This window comes from Natator depressus, chromosome 3 (genome assembly GCF_965152275.1).
Source record: "Natator depressus isolate rNatDep1 chromosome 3, rNatDep2.hap1, whole genome shotgun sequence".
In the NCBI taxonomy this organism is placed as follows: domain Eukaryota; kingdom Metazoa; phylum Chordata; order Testudines; family Cheloniidae; genus Natator; species Natator depressus.
This window is the reverse complement of record NC_134236.1, coordinates 17,952,075-17,976,368: the sequence shown is the minus strand read 5'-3', so window position 1 is coordinate 17,976,368 and position 24,294 is coordinate 17,952,075. Positions and strand designations below refer to the sequence as shown.

The 24,294-nt window shown below is 41.6% G+C and overlaps 1 protein-coding gene across 1 annotated transcript in view; it reads left to right on the top strand.

Moving 5' to 3' along the window:
* The window catches only part of ADGRF5 (adhesion G protein-coupled receptor F5), an 87,148-nt gene extending 64,395 nt beyond the window's left edge, over nucleotides 1–22,753 (top strand). Inside the window, exons 13-22 of the mRNA XM_074946785.1 lie at nucleotides 87–299; nucleotides 1,054–1,266; nucleotides 3,666–3,815; nucleotides 6,816–7,021; nucleotides 8,554–8,733; nucleotides 9,866–11,257; nucleotides 13,171–13,212; nucleotides 13,312–13,371; nucleotides 16,603–16,687; nucleotides 22,153–22,753. Coding sequence (XP_074802886.1) covers nucleotides 87–299; nucleotides 1,054–1,266; nucleotides 3,666–3,815; nucleotides 6,816–7,021; nucleotides 8,554–8,733; nucleotides 9,866–11,257; nucleotides 13,171–13,212; nucleotides 13,312–13,371; nucleotides 16,603–16,687; nucleotides 22,153–22,232 — 2,621 coding nt within the window. The 3' untranslated portion in view covers nucleotides 22,233–22,753. The remainder of the gene's footprint in view (nucleotides 1–86; nucleotides 300–1,053; nucleotides 1,267–3,665; nucleotides 3,816–6,815; nucleotides 7,022–8,553; nucleotides 8,734–9,865; nucleotides 11,258–13,170; nucleotides 13,213–13,311; nucleotides 13,372–16,602; nucleotides 16,688–22,152) is intronic.
* The last annotated feature ends 1,541 nt before the right edge of the window (nucleotides 22,754–24,294 follow it).

The following is a 24,294-nucleotide window of genomic DNA, read 5'->3' as shown; positions in this document are numbered from 1 at the left end:
TCTCTCCATATGGCACCCTGCCTACCTATTGGGCCACATGCAAATGACAAATAACAATAATGTGTCATTTATCTTATATTTTTCAGCAAATGTAGAAATATCTTCAAACACAAAAGCTCAAGTTTCTCAGGGACACAATTTTTCTCTAACATGCACCAGCAAAGTGAGCAATTGCAATAATGTCACCTGGCAAATCCAGTCTCAAATTATAGACTCTGGGCTATACCTCTGTAACTTGGAATCCCCAAGCAATGCGAGGTCCGTGCTCACAGTGAAGGCTGCCACTCAGGCCTGGAATGGTAAGTGAAGGCGTCACATCACTGTGTGTTTCAGTCAGAATGACAAGATAGGTGACATTACCAATCATTTGAAAATTAGAACTTCACCTAAGTCCCCATCCTGCAAGACACTTAAACACATGCACACCTTTGATCACACAAGTGGTTCCCATTGAAATCAATAGACCAGGGGCTAGAACTTGGCATCTCCCAAGTGGGTGCCTTAACCAGCAGGCTATATCGTCAGTCTCATGGTCTGTCTCCGGCACAATTAATATTTAAGTATTTCATACAAAGTGGAACAGCTTCAAGAAGAGAGATGGAGAGAACCAACCCCAGAGGTTAGGATGCTCAACTGAGAAGTAGGAGACCTGGGTCCAAGTTCCTCCTCCAAAGCAGGCAGAGTGGGGATTAGAATCTGTCTTTCACATCCTTCGTGAGTACTCCAGCTGTTGCATATAAAGGGAGCACCACCAGCTCCTTCTCCAGCTTTGTTTTGGGCAGTGCACAATCCAGTAGGCATCTACTAACCTGGCTGTTGTGCTTGAGTGCTTGCAGGGATGCTCCTGATCTGGGTCGTTGTTTTACCTTTCCTGCTCGGTGTGTTTAGCAATCCATTTTGATCTATCTCCATAGCAAGTAAGCCTCCATAAACAACCACACAGAGACATACCATATTCATAAAAATGTAATACAGCTATTTTACCATTCATCACATCACAGTCTGCATTCCGTGGCTTTCAACTGAGGCCTAGTTTTGTTTCATTGCTTTCAGGCACCTATACTTGCACGTTCTTTCAGAAGTTTTTGCCAAGTTCTGCTAGTACAACAGTTGAGATTGTTCCTCTGCCTCTGAAGCAGAATATTGTACGGGATCCCATTCAAGGATTTATCCGATGCAATGTTTCTCAGGTCCTAAAGTGCTGCATAGACGGAATGGAAAACTATGATGTTACGTTCACAGTCCGACAAATGGAATTTAAGGGTGGTAAGGAAGTTGACACTTTACTCTGAAAATAGTATTGAATGTGTGGATAATTGTGGACATCCCCCCTTAAGATTCATTTCTTCTATGATGCCCACAATTAGTGAGCAAATAATTATAAGTATTTTTTTAAAATGTGCAGTCTCATTACTGTAATCTGGGCTCTTCTTATCCTTGTGCTTTGTTCCCCTTAATCATTACATCATGTCTAATTTGGGATTGTCACCATTTTGAACCCAAGATCTCTCTGTTCATGCCATAGTGCAGGTCGCACATTCTCATAATTTAGTCTTAAAAGGTCTGACCCTGATTCTATTGGAGTTAATGGAAGTTTTGCCGTTTACTTCCATGAGTGTAGGATCAGATCAAAAATGTGGTTATGTTAAAGTCCTACAACAGGAATCGGCAACCTTTGGCACGCAGCTCATCAGGGTAATCCGCTGGTGGGCCACGAGACATTTTGTTTACACAGACTGTCCACAGGCCCTGCCCCCCCGCCGCAGCTCCCAGTGGCCGTGGTTCACCGTTCCTGGCCACGGGGAGCTGCGGGAAGCGGCGGGCCATAGGGACGTGCTGACCCCTGTCCTACAGGTACTCGCTGGGATTCTGTCTTTACTCTCTACCAGTGACTTTCATATCAGGTTTCATCAGTTTGCCAACATTTTCTAGCCATTTATTTTATTTTACATTCAAAATTTAGGATCATATTTTTCATGTGGGTCCATGTAACTGGATGCATAGCTATGATATGGTTGATATGATAGCCATTCCCAAGCATTTAAAATGCGTAAACTCCAAGGAAAGAGACATCGTTAAGGGTGGCTCAAGTGTGTAGGGGTAATAGCTATGAAACTAAGCAAAAGCATATTTAAGATGAGTAAGAGGAAACATTTCCTGTTAGTAATGTCTACTAGACGATGGAACAGCCTCTCAAAGCGGTGAAAACTCCACAAACCAAACCAAATGGGACAAAACTTTCAAGAACACAATGTAAGGAATTATCCCATATTCACCAAGCATATGGACAAAAGAACTTTTCCAGTGTAAATGTCTGTGGTTCTAGGTCTTTGAATTTAGTGCAGTTATACATTCTACCAATTATTTAGCACATTGTGTACAGTCGAAGTTCCCGAGTGGCTCAAAAAATTAACAAATATCATGAGATTAGAAAAGAGAGAGGAATAACCATCTAATTATGCAGATACAGAGCATTCTCTTTGCATCAGTCAGCAATTGCCATGAATTTGTACTCTGCTTGTAGCTAAAATAAGCAAGAACAGAAATGTAATAAAGTCAAAGGTTTAATTAATTTGACTAAAAATATTCCCAGAAATTACATACACCCTCAGCAATTCAGCTAATCAGTTATTGGAGACTGACATTTAGATTAATTTAACATCGCTGTGGATAGGCTCTGAGGGGAATTGCATCTAACCTTCCTTGGCTAGAAGACTACTAAAGGATACAATGTGCTGGCCTGAGGTTTCTGGGAGGGCGTGTAAGGCAGGAGGAGACTGTGGGTGGGGGATCATTAGGCTTGTGAGTAGGATGCAGAGAACAACACAGGAGAGGTTACTGTTGAAGACTCTTGGGATGACTGAAAGATAAACTGAGAACAGTGCAGAACCTGAGAGTCACCAGATGAAGAGTTAAAAATCCTAACCTAAACTGAAAGGCTTCAGCAGAAGCAGGGAGAGCAGAAATGAAAGAGGTGCATGAAAGTGGCTACCCCTGCCACTGTTGCTGCACCATAAAGGACTTTGGGGGAAAGTTGCTCTCATAGTGGAAGCCCAGAAGGATGCTTAAACTATATGTCTCAGTCTGTAGACAGAAGAGACAGCATAAGAAGGTAGCAAGGAATGAGCAAAAGCAGCAGAAGATCATGAGCTCGAACAGTAGGAGACTATCCCTAGAAGGGCTGAGAGAGCCGTTCTTTAAGAGGCTGAGAAAGGAGGTTTTCACAAGCACTTCCTGTTCTACTCTAGCTACAGAACCAAACTATTGCATTCACGGGAAGTGGGTGAACCTGCCCCCCCCTTCAGGGAGGCTAGTCCCCAGGCCCTGCCCTTTCTGCCCGAAGCCCCACCTGCCAGAGCCCTGACCACACACATGCCACCACCCCCACATGGGGCCGGAGGAGCCCCAGCTGGCCCAACCCCCGGGCTGGCTCGAGCCATCTCTGGCCACCACTGCCCTTGGCCACCAGCCTGATCCCCGAGCTCCAGGCCACCAGCTGGAACTGAACCCCCGCCAGCTTCAGGGGAGAAGGGGAGGTGAGATCAGGGTCTCGGGATGGAGCATGGGTGGGGCCACGGCCTGGGTTAGGGGAGGCTTAGCCTCCACTGGCCTTCAATACCTGCTGCCCATGATTACATTAACACACCTAAAACCTTTCTTTGTAGTGAGAAAAACACAAGGAAACCAAGTGTGCTACACATACAATTACACAGAAAGCTGCAACCTGCAGTCGGATGTCACAGCATATTGTACCTTTGTTAACCGCATTCAAGATAAGGTTGAAAGTGAAACTATGAGCCTAAGTATTATATCAGGTAAGAAGAAATCTTGGTAATTATATACAGCAATTGAATGTATAATCCTGACGTATTTGCCAAATCAAAGGACATGTATTGTATCAATGAGGTTTGTGTGTATAAAAACGTCTTCTGTATTTTCCACAGTATGCATCTGATGAAGTGAGCGGTAGCTCACGAAAGCTCATGCTCAAATAAATTGGTTGGTCTCTAAGGTGCCACAAGTACTCCTTTTCTTTTTGCGAATACAGACTAACACGGCTGTTACTCTGAAACCTATCAGTGAGGTTGCTTAAATGCAGCAGCATATGCTTTGGTTAAATCTGGTTGGTAATTTTCTATCTAAATGGTTTTTGATAGAAAATATGGTTGTCATAAGAAAATGTCAATTTTGCTGAAATTTTGAAAACCAAAACAAGGTGTTTTGTTTTGGCTCAGTTTGACATTGATCTCTGCAGCCATCTGAGCTGCCTTGGTGCCTCATAGGAATTATAGCTCTGGTGCTTCATGTCCCCAATATTCCCCACAGGCTGGACTCCCTAGCTAGACTACATCACCCATGGTGCATCATGGTCATGGGACTCCCATGATGCACCACAGCAGCTCACCCAGAAGGACACACTTAGGAAATGTAGTCTGGCCTAGGAGCCCACCCCATACAGGAGAATGGTGACTTGAGATACCAAAATTACAGCTCGCAGCAGGTCAGGCAGACACAGATTAATGTTAACCTGAAATTAAACTTTCAACATTTCCAAATCGAGTTTTTATGCAATTTTTTGTTTGACAGAAAGTTTTGATATTTTGAATTTTTATTCTCATTTGGAATGTAAACAATGTTGACATATGGACTTTCCCCTGGGATGGAAATTCCATTGTTTGATCAGCTGTAGCTGCACTGCCTACCACTAAACCTGTGCATTACAGTAGAAATTTCAGTCCCCTCTTCTTCTGTTAATATAGCACGTATTTAAACAGCTTTCGAGGACGACTGTGAACACTGACTCACACTGGTGAATAGTTACTCACACAAGTGATCCTATCAAAGTCAATGAGACTATTTGTGAGAGTAACTGCTTCCCAGTGCGAGTAAGGGGTTCACAATCAAGCCCTTATTACTATTTATGGTTTGTGTTCTGGTAGCATTTAGACACCATCATCAGCTAGATGTTGTACAAACACATATTCAGAGATGTTCTCCTCCCCAGACAAATTTTAAAAATTGGGGGCTTGGATGATTATTCAAACCTTCTAAACTTTCAGGAGTCTGCAAAATTGGGCTGGAAATTCAAAAGATGTGTTTTTCCATAAGATTTTTGGTACTCCCTACTTTCATTTGAGCTAGAAATACTTCATCACCAGTAAAGTTTGCAGCTGACACAAAAATTGGGGAGTGGTAAATAATGAAGAGGACAGGTCACTGATATAGACTCGTGATCTGGATCTCTTGGTAAACTGGGCACAAGCAAACAATGTGCATTTTAACATGGCTAAATGTCATCTTGCAACAAAGAATGTAGGCCAAGTTTGCATGATGGCAAGCAGTGACTCTGAAAAAGATGTGTGCAGTCACAGTGGATAATCAGCTGAACATGAGCTCCCAGTGAAACGCTGTAGCCAAAAGGGTTAATGCAATCCTTGAATGCATAAACAGGGGACTCATGAGTAGGAGTAGAGAGATTATTTTACCTCTGTATTTGGCACTGGTGCAACAGCTGCTGGAATACTGAGTCCGGTTCTGGTGTCCACTATTCAGGAAGGATGTTGATAAATTGGAGAGGGTTCAGAGAAGAGCCATGAGAATGATTGAGGGATTGTAACACATGCCTTATAGTTCTGGACAGATTCCAGAAGCTCAATCTATTTAGTTTAACAAAGAGAAGGCTAAGGGGTGACTTGATTACAGTCTATCAGAACCTACATGGGGTACAAATATAATGTAGCAGAGAAAAGTATAACATGACCCAATGGCGGGAAGGTGCAGCTAGACAAATTCAGACTGGAAATAAGGTATAAATTTTTAACCGTGAGAATAATTAACCACTGGAAGAACTGAGCAAGTGTCCTGGTGGATCCTCCATCACTGACAATTTTTAGATGAAAATCAGATGTTTTTCTAAAAGATATACTCCAGGAATTATTTTGAGAAAGTTCTGTGGCCGGTGTTCTACAGGAGGCCAGACTAGATGATCACAATTGTAGCTTCTGGCCTTGAAATCTATGAGAACTGTTGAATTTTAGCTCTTCCATTTCTGCTCCCACCTGGAACCCACAAGTGCTGAGGTACATGAAAATGAAAATAAAATAAATTAATAACATGAGTGGATCGGGTCCTAAACCAAATCTTGCTGAACATCAGAAAAACTTCTGTTCAGGCTTCAGAAGAAAGGTTGGAGAGATTCACCCATCCTTGTGATTTATTCTTATCCACTACAACAGCAAATCTTTGCATGCTTTTGCAGGCAAACAGCTTCCCAAAACTTATATCTAAGGGTGGGTTATAATTAAGGATAAACCCAAATCAAAATGCTGTATCCAAACACCTCTTAAGTTGGGATAGGTCAGCTGTGGATACAAACATTTCAAACCTGAGCCCATGTCTGCTAATAAATTTGTCCTTGCTTGCACAGTGCTTTGAAAATTGTGTGATTGTTTTAGGAAGAAGGATGATCTTGTGGTTAAGGTCCTAGGTCTAGGTTGAAGATCTTGGCTCTATTTTCATTTTTGCCACAGGAGTCTTGTAAATTACCTTGGGTAAATTACTCAATGCTGATTTTTCCATCCTGGAGATAAGACAACTTTTCTGCCTCTCAAGCGTTGCAAGGTTTCATTTATTAATGCTTGTGAGGCATGCAGATACAATACTACAGTGAGGAATGCTAGGGAAATACGTATGTATATCCATATATATATAAATATATATATATCCAGAAGGAAAATTATCTGTAATAAGGAAAATACAGAGAAATTAGAGAATTCTATTCCCTGTCATCCATTTATTTCTTTTTCTTAATACAGAAAATAAAGTTACGTGCTCAAACAGCATTGGTGTGGGACAGCAAGGAGCACAGATAATAAAACCATGCCCAGACTCTAAAGATGTGAATGGCACGAGCATCCCTGTCAGAGGGACTATAATCTATGTGTGTAACAACACCAACTGGGAAGTTGCTAGAAAGAGCTGCATATCTGACCAAATAAGCACACTGCTCAGTAGTGCTGAGGTAACAACTTCGTGTTCCTCTCTTGTTTTTTCAGTAGTTTTAAATAAAGAGTAGAAGGTGCTTTCAACTTGTTTCTATTGCTCAAAGTGCTTTACCCATTTAAAAAGACATTCAATACTGGAAAAATGCAACTGTTCAATTAAAAGTTCTTTTAAAGCTAGGTAATAAACCCCCTGTTCCATGGGCTACGGGGAGTTATGAGTGCGGCAGAGTAACTGCAGTGCTTATCAAGCCAGCCGAAGGAACAGGGTTGTGAGGCATTGAAAATTCTATTACAGTCTAAAGCAAAGAAAATCTCATTCCCCCACTCTCCACACACCCTTAGCTTGCAGGGTCCACTGTTCTCTGACAACCTCTCGAAACACACACACAAATAAATTATAGAGTCTGAGCGCTGTTATTGTAGATACACTTTTTGTGCTTGTTTCCATAGTGAATATAAGGGGGTAATGCAAATATTTGATGCTGAATAAGGGGTTACCAACCTGAAAACACTGGCTTAGTCTGCATGATACTTACCTATTGTGCAGACATTACTGTCCAGCTCTCTCACTAGCATTCCTCACTCAGGACAGCACTTAAGTATGTGCTTAAAAGTATGCATGTGTTTAAGTCCCATTGAAGTCAATGAGACTTAAGCACATCCTTAGAGGTAAGCATGTGCTTAAGTGCTGTCCTGAATCAAGGCTTTATCCCATGCTCATCATCACAATGTGTGTGCTATATCACACATAACCAACCTTGGGACCATAAGCATAGGCTTCTACCACTTGCCTTAAGGGTGAATAACCCTTAGCTGTTAGAAGTAGTAGGGCTTTTATCTGCCGTAGGTGAGGGTATATAGTACACATACCATGACTAACTCTGAATGGAGCATTCATGGCACTCCACAGCCAGAGAGAGGGTCACCACAACACAGAGCCTTCACAGGAAGTAAGGAGGGCAATTATGACAAAGTCAAGCCTCTCTCCAGAGCTGTCCAACAGTAGCACAACACTTGCTTCTTGCCTCTTGTTCTACCGTAGTGCTGCCAGTGAGCATTGTTGGCTTGCAACTCCCATGAGCATGTTCCTGCCCTCTGTTCATATTTCAGTGGCTGGATGGTGACCATGACTCTGTCCTGCCATAGCCTTTACATTGCTCAATAACAGTGGCCCTCTATTTGCAGACACACCCCACACATATGGCATCACTTCACAGGTAGCTCCAGAGCACAAGCCATCCCTTGCTCTCAGCTAGTCCCTGGCTCGGAATAATTCCCACAGCATGGTGTCTGGCTGAGCGGTTGGTAGGACCACTCCCATTTTTGCTTTTGTCATAACCCCCTTTCTAATCTGCACTGTCCATTGGATACAACAACAGTCCTGCTGCTGCATCCTTTGTCTTCCCTTCTAGAAATCACCTGCAGTCACCCTGTTCCTCGTCCAACTAGACCGGTGCAGGAGTTACACGTCTTTCCCTATGGACTCATTGTGTATCTTGACTGAAGGTGCATTGCATATATGTAACATCGTGTTTAATTTCCATTCTAGTCTTTGGTGTCTGGTCCCCAGCCAGCAGAACAGCTAGCCACATATCTTGAGACTCTTCATAATATTACGATAAAGGAACAACAAGAAATAAACAATTCATCTGCAAACCTGGGGGCAGTAATTACCATTCTGGATTTGGTTTCAACCATCCCAACAGATGCAGAGCCACACACAATGACAGTAAGTTACAGTTAAGCCTTATAGAAGCTGATTGGCTCTTTGGCCTTTGCATCAGATGGGAATATACTCCCTGATTGGTTAGTACGTGGATTAGGGAGGAGTTGAGGGAGTGATAAGGTAAGAGGAAATAAGAACAAAGATACAGATGAAGGCAAGATTATGAAAGGCCTTGAAGGTGAGGACCAGGAGCTTTGCTTTTACATGAAAGGATTCATGAAAGGGTGACATGTTTGGAACAACAGATTATTATCTGTACAGCATCTAGAAGTGTGCTAGGAACTTTACAGAACATAGAAGACAGTCTCTGCCACAGAGCTTCTGGTCTTCATTTTAGACATGATACACAAGTGAGTCTGATAAACAGTAGGGATAGTGGAGAAAAGGAGGAGTACAGAGGTTACAGTGGTATGGTCACAGAGTTACTCAAATCAAGATGGTTCCCCTAGATTTATAAAGGAAGGACTTGGGATATTGTTTCTTTAATAAATTATGGTGTTTATAGAGAGGTTATGAGTTATCTGGGGCGTGAGTGAAACCGAGATGATGGAAACCGGGGAGGCAGCTGAGGTGAAGAGTATGTGTGAATGGCAGAGGTGGGTGTTGAGGAATGACAGGTTAGGAGCAGGTACGGGAAAAATGAAGCAGATAAATGTGGAGGGGTTGTGATCAGGCAAGGGAAACGAATTGGCAATAAAACAGATGAATTGCAAGAGATGAACAAGGAATAGTCAGGAAGTGGAGTTAGAGAGGACAGGGCTGATTTTTAGTAATAGATCTAGCTGGAAGAAATGGCAAGTTTCAACAAGAGACTTGCTGATTTACACCAGCTAAATGGACTGGATGTTTGAGCAGAAGGGAGACTGGAGTCAGAGATAACACAGAGGATGCAAACCTGGGAGCCAGGACTGGAGCCAGGCAAAAGTGTAGCAGTATTAGAAGGAAAGATGAGCACCTCTGCTTTCAGTGACCCTGACTGGAGACGGGACATCCTGGGGGAAATGTCTGAGGGATTGCTTGAGACTGGGCAAAAGGAGAGAGGCCAGGCTAGAAAGATAAATTTCAGATGTTATTATTGATAGTAGCAATGATCGTAAAGAACTTAATTAATACCAGATGTTTGTCTTTATTACAGAATTTCCTCTCTACAGTGGACATTATTGTCAACAGTTCCACAATACCTGCCTGGAAAGATCTGAACAATCAGCAGACAGAGAAGAGTTCTCTGTTACTGAAATCAGTGGAGAGATTTTCCCGGTCCCTCCAGCCAGCTAATAATATCATTCCTTCTATCACCAACACCAACCTTCAGCTGCAAGGTATCATTATCACAGAAAATAGTATGTTGGACTATAATAAGAACTTTATTTTCCCCAGTTCAGCAAACCTGAGCGGTAATGTGCTAATTAGAAGAAATGAAACTGAGAACTTGAAACCAAACTCGACCATCATCACCGTGGCTTTCTCAACCCTCAAAGATATTCTGCCCAAGCCCAACGAGACAGGTAAGGTTGTGAATAGTTTGGTGATGATGACAACAACAATGAACAGCACGCTCCCTCCGGACTTCCAGATCTCTCTGACATTTGCCAAAAGCAATTCTTCCCTGGAAAAGCCCCAGTGTGTCTTTTGGAACTTCTCTCTCTCTGGTAATGCAGGAGGATGGGATGACACCGGTTGTCACCTGAAGGATGAAGGAGACAATATCATTTGCACCTGCAGTCACTTGACTTCATTCTCAATTCTGATGTCGCCCGACCTGAAGCTGACCGCTCCTGGAACCCCACTAGATTACATTACCTACATCGGCCTGAGCATTTCCATAGCGAGCTTGATGATCTGCATATTAATTGAATCCCTGGTATGGAAATATGTGACCAAAAACAGAACCTCCTACATGCGTCACGTCTGTATATTGAACATAGCTGTGTCTCTTCTGATTGCAGACATCTGGTTCATTGTCTCTGCCTCCCTACAAGACACAAAGAAGCTAGTGAATGGGAATGTCTGCATAGCTGCCACCTTTTTCATCCACTTGTTCTACCTCAGTGTCTTTTTCTGGATGCTTGCCCTGGGCCTCATGATCTTCTATCGCCTGGTCTTCATTTTACATGACACTAGCAAGACCATCCAGAAAGCTGTAGCATTCTCTTTGGGATATGGGTGCCCTCTTATTATATCAGTCATCACCATAGCTGTCACTCAGCCGCATGATGCTTACAGAAGGGAAAATGCCTGCTGGCTCAACTGGGAGAAAAGCAAAGCTCTCCTTGCCTTCGTTGTACCCGCGCTGATCATTGTGGCTGTGAATTCAATCATTGCGGTTGTAATCCTAGTCAAAATACTAAGGCCTGCCATTGGAGAGAAGCCAAGCAAGCAGGAGAGGAGCTCCTTGATTCAAGCCATCAAAAATGTTGCCACTCTGACGCCACTATTAGGCCTTACCTGGGGATTTGGACTCGCAACCCTTAGCAAAGACAGCTCAATAGTATTCCATATACTATTTACTCTCCTCAATGCTTTCCAAGTGAGTATCATGTATGCACTGCTTTATTTTTCATGACCACTTAACACAGACTCATAGAAAAAGAAGACAGGAAGGACTAAAGATGCTCATGCTCCTGAAGTTACAGGAAATAGATTGTGTTTCTTACTGACTGGTCACAGATGCAGGTGACACCCCTACTCCCAAGGTCTCTGCCAATAAGTTGTGAGGTAATTCTTTCCCCAAATTGCGCAAACAGCTGTACTTTGCGCATGGGATCAAGATTCAGTATGGTGAAGGATGTATTCCCATTTATTACATAGCCTGAGATACCATCAGATTCTGTCTCCTCCAGTGTTATTTTAGCAGGTTATCACTTCCAAATAATTAGGGATTGTAGGACAGCAGTCCAGGTCTAAGGCATCAAAGACACAATAAATTGATGAGCAATACTAATAATTGCTCATCAATTTATAATAATAATAAGTGGGAAGTAAACAACTGAAATGGACCAACCCTGTTTTCTGCCAATCATGAGCTAAGATTTTTACTTGCAGAATGAGTTCTAACAGTTAATGAAGTAACCTGGGAGTATGGACTCCTGGGTTCTAGTCCTCTCTCTGCTTTTCATTCTGCCCAGGGCTTTCAGGGTCTACAGCTCCATGGCATCCCATCAGGCAGACGGCTCTAGAGCTGGGACCATATTCCCTTTCACTGAGAATGTTGAAATTTTTGGTTTCTTTGCAGATGAGAAAAACATCCAACAAATTCTGAAATATCAAATTCTCCATAAAATGGAATTACCTTTCTCTACCCAGTTCTGTTAACAAATAATAATTCACATGTGTAAACCACTCAGGTTTCCTGGGTGAAATGCTTTATAAAATTGAAAATAACTATCAGAATTATTGTGTCACTAAGGTGCAGGTCTGGGGGGAAAAGGAAACATTTGGAAAAGATATTTGGGGGGGGGGTCCATTTTTTGGCCCGGTATGGAAAAATTGTCAATTTTGGGGGGACAATTGAAAAGGAACTGTTATATGAAACATTTCAGTGAAATAATTTGTAGAGTAATGTTAAAATAATGTTACTGCTGCCCTTCTTGCCTTCAAAATATTTTCTAATAATAACTAATAAGTATTTTACATGAACAAAATGTTTCTCTAGGCAAAAAAATGCACCTAAGTACCTAAGTGTACAGCTGCAGCTCATCCCTAATGCTAAATGTATTTGTCCTTATTATCTGAATCAAAACAATAAACTGTATACTTCTTTATTTCATCAGTATACCAAACAGTACTTTTTATAGGCTAACTAAATTATACATAATACATTTCTCATTCTTAAAGAAGTCAATCAAGTTTAGTTTTGATAAGCAAGTAACTACTGCAGATATTTCAATTTTTCACAAAATTTCATTTCTTTTCTGAAACAAAAAGAGAAATAAATGCTTTTTTCCCCCCCGTCTTCAAAATTGTACATCCCTAGTCACTTTGCATATTACTTTTTGATAGCAACATGTTAACCACACAGTAACAGCCTGGAAAAGAATGGCAGTTAATATTGTGGAAACACTGAATAAGCACTACTGCATTATAGAACAGGGCATTTAACTGCTCGCCATCTTCTCATGCAGTACCCAGGAACAACGGGATGATTTAAAGACACAATGACATCCATAACCTAGAAATTCCTTGCCTGTGTTGGTTTGTGTCACCTCTGTGAGCTGAACTATTATTACTATCTATATTACAGCAATGCCTAGAGACCTCAAACAAGATCAGGACCCCATTGTGCTAGGTTCTTTACAAACATATAGCAAGAAACGGTTCCTGCCCTAAAGAGCTTATGGTTTAAATAGTCAAGACAGACAAATGGTGTAGGGGAATGCTCTAGTGTGGTTGAATGTGGACAAATGCATATATTGTTTATATTTAAATATCATATTTTTATAGGGATTATTCATTCTGGTGTTTGGAACTCTCCGGGACAAGAAGGTAAGAATTCAGATAATGTCTTACACCTGATACAAAGATATGCTTATTATTTGAATTGACTGCATGGATTTACTGATTTACTTTGTTTGCAAACCACAGGTATTAGAAGCCTTGCTGAACAAATATTCATTTGCAAGATGGAGTACGCAGCAAACAAAGGTTAATCCTCTCTAAGAATGGATTTCATAGTTACTTTATTAATACTCTGCAGTGCCTCAGATGTATTTTTAATCAATGTTAATCATTAATCATATTTTATATTCATACCTATTTACTAGAACTACTCAAAAAAGAAAAGAGCTGGGAGAAATTAATTATTATTTTTTTTAAATCTCCCCCTTTTTTCAAAATATTTTGATCTATAGTTGGTCAAAAATGTGGGAGATGGAGTTACGAAAATTTAATCAATATTTTTACTTTTAAAAATTATATTCAAAATTTCTTTGAAACTTTGAAATTTGGTTGATTTTTTTGAAATTCAAAACATTTCAACCAGCTCTACTATTGACACACACAGGACCATAGAAACAAATGGGGTGCCTGATTCTGGGGGGAGTGCCCACTGACTACAAACAGGAAGGGATAGAAAGCCACATGCTTCTGGGCATACGACAGCTTCGAAGGGCATGTGTTAGTGGGGCTCGCATTAGCATGCTAAAAACAGCTGTGTAGATGTTGCTTTGACAGTGCAGCTCAGGCTGGAGCTCAGGTTCTCGTGCCCACCCCTTCCAACCTCCTCCCCTTCAAGCTTGAGAGCCTTTGCTCCAGCCCAAGCTGTGAGGTCTACAGAACTATGAGAACCCCACTAGCATGAATCTGTGTGCCTGGGCTGGGAGGCTCACTCCCAGATGCAATGTAGACATGCCCTGACTATTGGGGGTCAGGAGGGACTTTCTCTGGAGGCAGATTTATCCCATAATTTCCTACTGCAGGGTTTCCTCCACTTCTCTCTGTACCATCTGGATACTGGGCTAGATGGACCATGGGTCTGATCCAGTATGGCCGTTCCTGTGGCCCTGACGTTTTTAAACGGTTAAATTCATAGAAATATGGGCCTATGAGAGACTATGGAGTTTATGCACAGAAGAATGATTTATATGTGTCGTGAAGCCACTGCTGCAGTTGATACAGATTAGCACCCTTACTGGCGGGCACGTTAGAATCCCAGGATGAAATACACTTGCAGTCCCAGAGCTGATACCGCCACATAAAGGGTTAAGGCACTTTGTCCAGACAGTACAGGAAAGCTTGCGCTGTGCCTGCCTGTGCTGGACTTATTCTGTGGGTTGACAGAGGACTTCACCAACACACCTTCACTACAGACTCTTTGCAAACAGCGTTTGTCAGTCTCCTGTCAGACTGGGAACATTTCCATGAAAATATGTCATTGTTCATCTGGTGCCTGCTAATCTGCAGCCTCTGGTTGGGTTGTTGTTATGACTGGATAATAGTGTTCGATCTGAAACTCATCCAGTGAGCCACTCCAATCAGAAATGACTAGCCTAACTAAAATTATACACTCCCTACTCACTCCTTATTCAGGTAACGCCCCCATTGGGCCAACACAAACGCCCAGCAACATCAGTGGAAGTTGCACCCTTCAAGATTTTGGCCTCTTTCAATGGAAGTTTTCCCTAGTAAGCAGAGAGTAAGCAGAGCAGATCGGGCCCTGTGTGATCATCCTTCTTAAAAATAATTAATTCACGTTCATCTTCTTCCTTGATCACTTTACGAACTTGTGTTTCAAATCTATTAAATTGCACCCTTTTTTCCATAGTGATTCAGTCTGACGAACCTTATAAAAACACTATCACATTTAATAGGGAATGAGGACCCTGCTATAGAAAGTTTAAACCGATCTATTGCAGAGATCTCATTAAATTCTATAGGCTTTTAGAGTATTTCTATTGAACCCCTCTTTATTTCTGGAGAACCCTGTTGGTTCCAGCCCTATAGAATTCTATGGGACTTTTCCATAAAGGAAATTTCCTTCATCTCCAGCAAGATAAACTCATTCTCTCCCTGCCCCTGTGTAAAGTACCAATTGTTTTATAAGTTTCAGAGTAGCAGCCGTGTTAGTCTGTATTCACAAAAAGAAAAGGAGTACTTGTGGCACCTTAGAGACTAACAAATTTATTTGAGCATAAGCTTTCGTAAGCTACATCGTTTTATAGTTTGTGTTCCACCTGCCCTCTGGTGGATGGAATCAGATTTGCTGAAATGCTTGTGGTAATCTCATCTGCTGAGGACTGACCTAAAGAGGATCCGATGAAGTGAGCTGTAGCTCACGAAAGCTTATGCTCAAATAAATTGGTTAGTCTCTAAGGTGCCACAAGTACTCCTTTTCTTTTTGCGAATACAGACTAACACGGCTGCTACTCTGAAACCTAAAGAGGATGTCAGCCTTAGTGTTACTGGCCATGCTAATGGGAATTCTCCTTGAGCACAAGTGGCAGAAGCCCTGTGCTGTCTGGAGTGAAAGGTCCTGTAGTCTAACCCCATATATCATATGTGCTATTTAAGCAGAGGCTGTTTGTGGCTGTGTCTTGTACTTTATTTTAAGTTTACTCTGTCTGCTTCTCTCTTGTCCACGATCATTACCATAAATGTACATATTCCTGGCTGGAGAATATGCCAGACAAATAATAGAGTGACAGCACACACAAAAAAAATTCAGTCTAAAACCACAATCCAGTCCAAACAGAGCAAGCCACAAGAAAGCACACACAGAGAGAAGTGAAGGCTCTAATTTGTGCTGATAGGTTGAATGCTACTGGATGCCTCAATAGCGTCATTATTCCCTCTGCAATAGATTGCTTTAAAGCAGTGGTTCTCAACTTTTCCAGACTACTGTACCCATTTCAGGAGTCTGATTTGTCTTGCGTACCCCCGAGCTTCACCTCACTTAAAAACGACTTGCTTACAAAATCAAACATAAAAATACAAAAGTGTCACAGCACACTGTAACTGACAAATTGCTGACTTTCTCATTTTACCATATAATTGTAAAATAAATTGATTGGAATATAAATATTGTACTTACATTTCAGTGTATGACATGTAAAACAGTATAAACAAGTCAGTGTCTGTACAAAATTTTAGTTTGTACTGACTTCGCTAGTACTTTTTATGTAGCCTGGTGTCAAGCTAGGCAAGTATCTAGATGAATTGCTGTAACCCCTAGAAGACCCCTATGAACCCACAGGGATATGTGTACCCCTGGTTGAGAACCACTGGTTTAAAAAGCTCCTTTATCTAGCCTGCCCAACACCCCATTTATATGCCTCCTGTGTGCTCCACTGAACAGCATTCTGTTCACACAGTCTCTTTTAAAATGTAGCTGCAGAAAATGTTCCTGACTTTTAACTAAAACCAGTTTCTATCTTACAGTCAGTGTCCCTGGGTGAGTCTGCCCCCGTGTTCTCCATGAACTCTCAAGTCTCAGGAGCACTAAACAACTTATTTGGCAAAACAGGTATGTGACAATGGCGACGTGATAACAAGGACAACAGACAGGATTTTTGTGTCCTTTCAAATCCTTTTCAAATAGTGTCTCTCTCTCTAAAATGGTAGTTCCATTTTCCAGTAGCTGAAGGCAGTGGAATGACTAGATTTACAGCAGTATAACTGGGAGCTAGAGCTGGCCTATTAAGGTTTGTTTAAAAATTCATTAGATTAGGTTTTTCTAAAAAACTCAGTCATCTCAAGCAGTTCGTGGCCCTCAGAGACCGAGTACGGGCTCTTGAAACCAGAGTGACTGAACTCGAGAAGTTAAGGAAACAGAGAAGTACAGAGAGGAGACTTTGCGGGAGACAGTAGAACAGTCCCACCCCCAGTCTGACAGTGTCTGTGCTGTTAAGGAGAATGAAATTCTTATGGAAGGAGAACATCAAGCTGCAGAAGAGAGAACTGATCCTGTAGCTGGGACCATCCTTCCAGATGATGCCATGGTATCCTCTCACACCGAGGATACCCCTCCCAGGGAGGGGACCTCCGTTATTAGGAAGAGACAGGCAATAGTAATGGGGGATTTGATTTTAGAAATATAGGTAGTTGGGTATGTGATGACTGGGAGAACCTCATGGTGAATTGCCTGCCAGGTGTGAAGGTTGCAGACCTCTCAACACATATAGATAGACTTATGTGCAGTGCTGGGGAGGAGCCAGTGGTTGTGGAACAGGTAGGTACAAATGACATAGGGAAAGTAAGAGAAAGGTAATGGGGACAAATTTAGGCTGCTAGGTAAGAGATTAAAGTCCAGATCTTCCATAGAAACATTCTCAGAAATGCTTCCAGTTCTATGCATAAGGCTACTTAGACAGGCAGAACTGCAGGGTCTCAATTGTTTGGAGAAGGAATTTAGGTTTATTAGGAACTGGAGAACTTTTTGGGAAAGGAGGAGCCCATACAGGAACGATGGGCTCCACTCAAACCAATTGCTGGCACGTAAAATGAAAAAGGTCATAGAGAAGTTTTTAAAGTAAGGCCTGAGGGAAAGCCGACAGGTGCAGAGAAGCACATGGTTCAGACAGACGCATCCCTTAGGGGAGGATTAATTAAAGGGGATGCTCTATATCCTAGATAAGAGGAGAGGATAGAAGTTGATAAAATACAGGTAGAAACTGAAGAGAAACAGTCAAATGAAAAACAGTTTCATTCAATTACATCACATGAAGCTCGACAACTAACTACTGCTAATTTTATAAGTGCTTGTGTACATACGCAAGAAGTCTAAATACTAAGATGAGTAAACTTGAGTGCCTGGTATTAAATGAGGCTATTGATAGAAACAGGCATCACAGAAACTTGGAGGAATGATGATAATCAATGGGACATGGTAATACCAAGGTACAAAATATTTAGGAATGACAGAGTAGGTTGCACTGCTGGGGGAGTGGCACTATATGTGAAAAAACAGAGTCAAACATAGTAAAAATTTTAAATGAACCAAACAGTACCACAGAATCTCTATGGATAGAAATTCCATGCTTGAATAATAAGAGTATAGCAGTAGGAATGTACTACCAACCACCTAACCAGGATGGTGATAGTGATTGTGAAGTGCTCAGGGAGATTAGAGAGGCTACAAAAACAGAAAACCCAATAATATTGAGGATTTCAATATTCCCATTTGTCTGTGTGTAACCGTGCCTTAGTGGATCATAACTGAGAAAGCCAAATTCAGGACAAACTTCTGAGGAATAGGGCAAACACAACCCAAAACTGGTGGCTATTCTTTTATAAGATATGCCAAACCAGCCACAAAATTAAACTCCTGTTTCACCACACTGGCTAACAAGAAAACATAAAGGCAGTTTCCTCAGGCAGTCCAGTTCTTATATCACCACCAGAAACACTAGATTCAGAGATGAGTGGGTCTTTTCAACCAGTCTCATCAAATAATAGGTTCTTCTGATCCCAAAGGATCAGCCACACACCCAGGTCAATATATAACTTAGATTGTACCGAAAATCACGTTTGTGCCAATCCTTTAGTATCTAAAATCTGAAGGTTTATTCATAAGAAGAAAGAAAGAAAGATGAGAGTTAAAATTGGTTAAAGGAATCAATCACATACAGTAATGGCAAAGTTCTTGGTTTAGACTTATAAAAGTGATGGAATAAACTGCTGGCTTAAGTCAAGCCTCTGGAATACATCCACAGCTTGGATGGGTCATTCAGTCCATTGTTCAGAGTTTCAGTTTGTAGCAAAATTCCTCTAGAGGTCAGAAGCAGGATTGAAGACAAAATGGAGGTGTTTCCAGGGCCTTTTATGGCTTTTGCCCTGTGAAGGGCATCCCATTGTTCTTACTGTGGAAAATTACAACAACAAGATGAAGTTCGGAGTCACATGGGCAAGTCACATGTTCATGCCTTTCGCCTAGTCACAGCAGGAAATTCCATTATCTGTAGAGAGGCGTCTTCCATGGTCATTGTCAGTTAAAGGTTTTTGCATCTGATGAAGTGAGCTGTAGCTCACGAAAGCTTATGCTCACATAAATTTGTTAGTCTCTAAGGTGCCACAAGTACTCCTTTTCTTTTTGCGAATACAAACTAACACGGCTGCTACTCTGAAACCTGTCAATTTGAATAGTTCCTCCAAGATGTGCTGGCTAATTACTTCATGGGTGTTACCCCAGGGGCAAATATTTGAAATCCAATTATAGAGCCAATACTTATAACTTCACATACAAAAATGATGCGTGCATACAGATAGCATAATCATAACCAGCAAATCAGAACCTTTTCATAGACACCTTACTTGACAAACTTTGTACAATAGTTACTGCAAATATATAACGGTGGTTGCAACAATGATCTATATGGTCATATTGTAATCAGATAATGTCACACTGTGTGTGTTACCTCAGGATGGGATGCAGAGATAAAATTTCTAGACACCGTTAATGACTGCTTCTTCAAGCAGCTATTCCAGGAACTCACAAGGGGAGAGGTTTCAGAGTAACAGCCGTGTTAGTCTGTATTCGCAAAAAGAAAAGGAGTACTTGTGGCACCTTAGAGACTACAAGGGGAGAGGCAATTCTTGATTTAGTCCTACATGACTCACAGTATCTGATCCAAGAGGTGAATGTAGCTGAACTGTTTGGTAATAGCAACCCTAATGTCATTAAATTAAACCTCCTTATAGGAGGGAAATACCAAAGAAAACCACCACAGTAGTATCTTACTTCAAAAAGGGGAATTACACAAAAATGAGGAGGTTAGTTAAACAGATATTAAAAGGAACAGTTGCAAGAGTGAAATACCTGCAAGCTGCATGGAAACTTTTAAAAAACACCATAATAGAGACTTAAATTAAATATATTACCCCAAATAAAAAAACAAACAGTAAGAGTACCAAAAAATGTCACCATGGGTAAACAAGAGAGTAAAAGAGGTGGTTAGAGACAAAAAGACATCCTTTAAAAAAGTTGGAAGTCAAACCCTACTGAAGAAACTGGAAAGGAGCATAAACTCCGGCAAATCAAGTGTAAAAATATAATTAGGCAGACCAAAAAACATTTTGAGAGCAACAAGCAAAAGACACGAAAACTAACCGCAAGAATTTTTTTAAGTACATGATAACAGCCTGCCAAACGGTCAATACAGCCACTGGATAATCGAGGTGCTAAAGGAGCACTCAAGGAAGACAAGGCCATTGCAGACAAGTTAAATGAATTCTTTGCATCGGTCTTCACTGCAGAGGATGTGAGGAAGATTCCCACACCTAAACCATTCTTTTTAGGTGACAAATCTGAGGAACTGTGCCAGATTCAGGTGTCAATATAGGAACAAACTGATAAATTAAACAGTAATAATTCACCAGGACTAGATGGTATTCACCCAAGAGTTCTGAAGGAACTCTAATCTGAAATTGCAGAAGTACTAATCGTGGTATGTAACCTATTGCTTAAATCAGCCTCTGCAACAGATGATGGTGGATAGCTAATGTGACATTGAATTTTTAAAAAAGGTGATCCTGGCAATTACAGGCCAGTAAGCCTAACTTCAGTACCAGGCAAATGGGTTGAAACTATAGTTAAGAACAGAATTATCAGACATAGATGAATACGATATGTTGGGGAAAAGTCAACACAACTTTTGTAAAGGGAATCATGCCTCACCGATCTATTACAATTCTTTTGCGGGTCAACAAACATGTGGACATGGATGATCCAGTGGACAGAGTGTTCTTGGACTTTGAGAAACCCTTTGACAAGGTCCCTCACCAAAGGCTCTTACGCAAAGTAAGCAGTCATGGGATAAGAGGGAAGGTCCTCTCATGGATCAGTAACTGATTAAAAGACAGGAAACAAAGAGTAGGAATAAATCGTTAGTTTTAACAGTGGAGATAGGTAAATAACAGGGCCCCCCAAAGATCTGTACTGGAACCAGTGCTGTTCAACATATTCATAAATGATCTGGAAAAAAGGGTAAACACTGAGGTGGCAAAGTTTGTAGATGATACAAAATCATTGACAGGATATGGGGCTAGATGGACCATTGGTCTGACCCAGCATGGCCATTCTTATGCTCATGACTTGGCACAGTTAGTATAGTTCTGAGTTACACTGCACCACCTAGGAGTGAGAAGATCTGAGCTGTTGCTTGAAAGCAGCACCTGTTGGCATAGGGTAGCTGTTTTACTAAGGCTAACTTATTAATTGATACATAGGGAGGTATCATTCTAAATTAAACTCAGAATAAATTGGTCCCTATAGCTGTGGTCTTTTTAATCCAACTATAGCTCAGAGGAGACGAGGAAAGGTTTGGGCTGAAAGCAGCAAATGAGGGATCTTAATAGATAGCAAACAATTATGCTTTAAAAGTGTCTTTTTAACCACATATTGGGGCAAAATCTAGTGCCAGAATCTACTGAAGCCAAAAAGATTGCATCAGGACAACCGAACAGAATTTGTCCGATATTTTTAAAAAGCCAGGCCGCAATTTTCCCAAATGGATGTTTAAAGTCATACTCCCACATTCGTATTCAGGCCCCTCAATAAGTAGCCTGATTGCTTTCTATGGGAGCTGCTGGGTGCTCCGCACGTTGAAAATCGAGTCACTTCTTTAGCTACCTAAGTATTCACATATTTTAAGGCCAGACGGGACAATTAGATCATCTAGACCTACCTGAATATGAATGTACGAGTTTATCGTTGGGCACGGACTTTAGAATCCAGGCCTCAGTTGGTTTGCAGAGGCATAACGGAGAACAGAATTTACATCAACATCTGGAACTCTCTAATGGAAGTCAGGGGTCACTGTCAAACAGTCTAATCTAATGCAAGTCAACGTAATCTATCTGTGTTAGCATGTGATACAAATCACAAGTCATGTTGTTTTTGTGGTCCGTGATGTAGCCCCAGTCCAGACGGAATCAACCAGTTCAGGGCTATTGTGTCTTCAGCTCCAAAACATGTGTTTTTTTTCTTTTCAGGAAAATACAAAATTTCTTCCACAGAAACAACAGGTTCGTTTAGTGAGCCCACCTCCAACACATATTCTCTGCTTCACTGATGTGTTGCAAATGTTGAACCAAGAATGTGAGAAAGGACCTGCGTCTTTTTGCAAGCCATACATCAAAAGAATGAAAAAATACTCTATGAATCATAGAGAAGTGGACATCACCCAGACTGCACTGTGCCTTGGCGTGTTCTTTAACAAGCATCCCTTCTATTTAATATGAATGGAAAGTTCATGATGTGGAATGTTAAAGAGACCACTAATGCTAAAAGAAATTTAAAAATATTCCACATAGGGTCCAATCCTATGATGGGCTCCCCCTAATCTCAGTGATAGTTGAAGGCGGTCAGCATCAACGAGGAGGTGCTCGGCACTGTACAGAATTGAGCCATGAGACTACACTAAACTTCACATGGTCTTAATAGTTTCGCTTTGCCAATTTTCTGAATGATGCCAAATGCATGCATATATACATCCAAGCCCTCTCTCTCCTACTTGCTCCTGTAGGGGGCAGATGGTTTAGTAGTTTAAATTTCTTGCTTGAGCTATCTAGACTTCCTGGAATGACAGGTTCAAACCCCAGATGGGTTAGCTCAGAGTGCTGACCTTCTGAGCCCTGGAGTACCCTGATGATTACTACAGGGAGGTCTGTCAGATGTGACTTAACAACCTAAGTGTTTCTTGCTCTGGTTTAACACTGAAGGCCCTCTATGGGACTTTTATAAGAACATGATGGCTTACCTTATATCCTTAGCTAAAATTCCCCCTTTCTCACTGGTATGTTATGTATTAGAGATGGTTGGTTGCTGCACTCCACCCTACAGGTGGCTGCATTCCTGTGGTGTATGTATATAAGGTCCCATCATGTAAGCGCTCAGTGATCTTCCATTGACAACAATGGTAGGCCCAAACTCGGAGGGCTTGCAGGATCAGTACTACCGTAAAACACTTTGAGTGCCAGGCAGGATGAAAGGTTTGTAAATTATTATTACAGTGCTGAATTTGTAGCTTCACAATTGTTTCCAGGGCTGCAGATTTTGATGTCTTAAGCACAGGATTACGAGAGTTGCCAAAGACAACATTGTTTGCAATCAAAGGAACACTCATGGCCAAAGACAACATTGTTTGCAATCAGAGGAACACTTCATGCAAAATCTGGCATAAGGTATTTCACAAATTCACCCAGTTCTGGATTAGGGGCCAGATTCACCACCATTATCAATGGGTGCAACTCCATTTGGCCTCAGTGGAATTAGGCCCACGTGTGCATAGGGCAAATTTGGTCCTGTGACTGCACTGTAGGATGAAACCTGTGTTGTGGAGAGAGAGATGTCACTGTTACAAGGGTGTGGGATGGTAGCAGAAGGGAAATAGAGAAGTATTGGTCAAGCAAATTCTTTATACCACCAGCAATTTATTTTTGCTTTAAAGTCTCCTCCAGTGTGAAAGTTCTTCTTTGAAATTACCTCCTTATTCTCAGAGCTTAGGATAGGTGTGAGATACTGTAAATGGGTTGTAGCTTCAATGGCTAACAGGAAATGGATCCTGCAGTAATGAGAGCACTGTGGTGTGCTTGCCGAATGACTCCGGCCTCAGAATGAGGACAAAGATCCTACTTCAGAGGAGTCCATCCCTATGCTGCTAAAGCACAAAGCATGTGCTTCATTTCAGGGGCTTTCTTCAGTCTCATTGATATCAAAGTGTTTCAGGACTTTGCTGAGCAGGGACAGATTTAAATACGTGCTTAAGTGCTTTGCTGAAAAGGGACCTAATGGGGAATACATAACAAGCACATCCCCAGTGTTAGGGGGCTTTTTCCTTCACCCACGTACTTCTCTGGTCCTTCTCACATGAACAGAGAGCAACAATACCCGAAGTCCAAAGGTGCAAACAATTTGATGTTTATTGGGGTGAACTTCCAGCAAGCATGATTCCAGTTTCCTTCCTAAGTGTCCCCCTTCCCAACGCAGAGCCTTACCTATGTCCCTGTTCCCATTCCCCCCCTTAGCAAAACATGATTCCAGTTTCCCCACCCCCATTCCCTGTTTCCATTTCCCCCACCACGCACACACACTTCCTGATTGACTGCAGACTATATTGTAAAACTTGAGTTCTG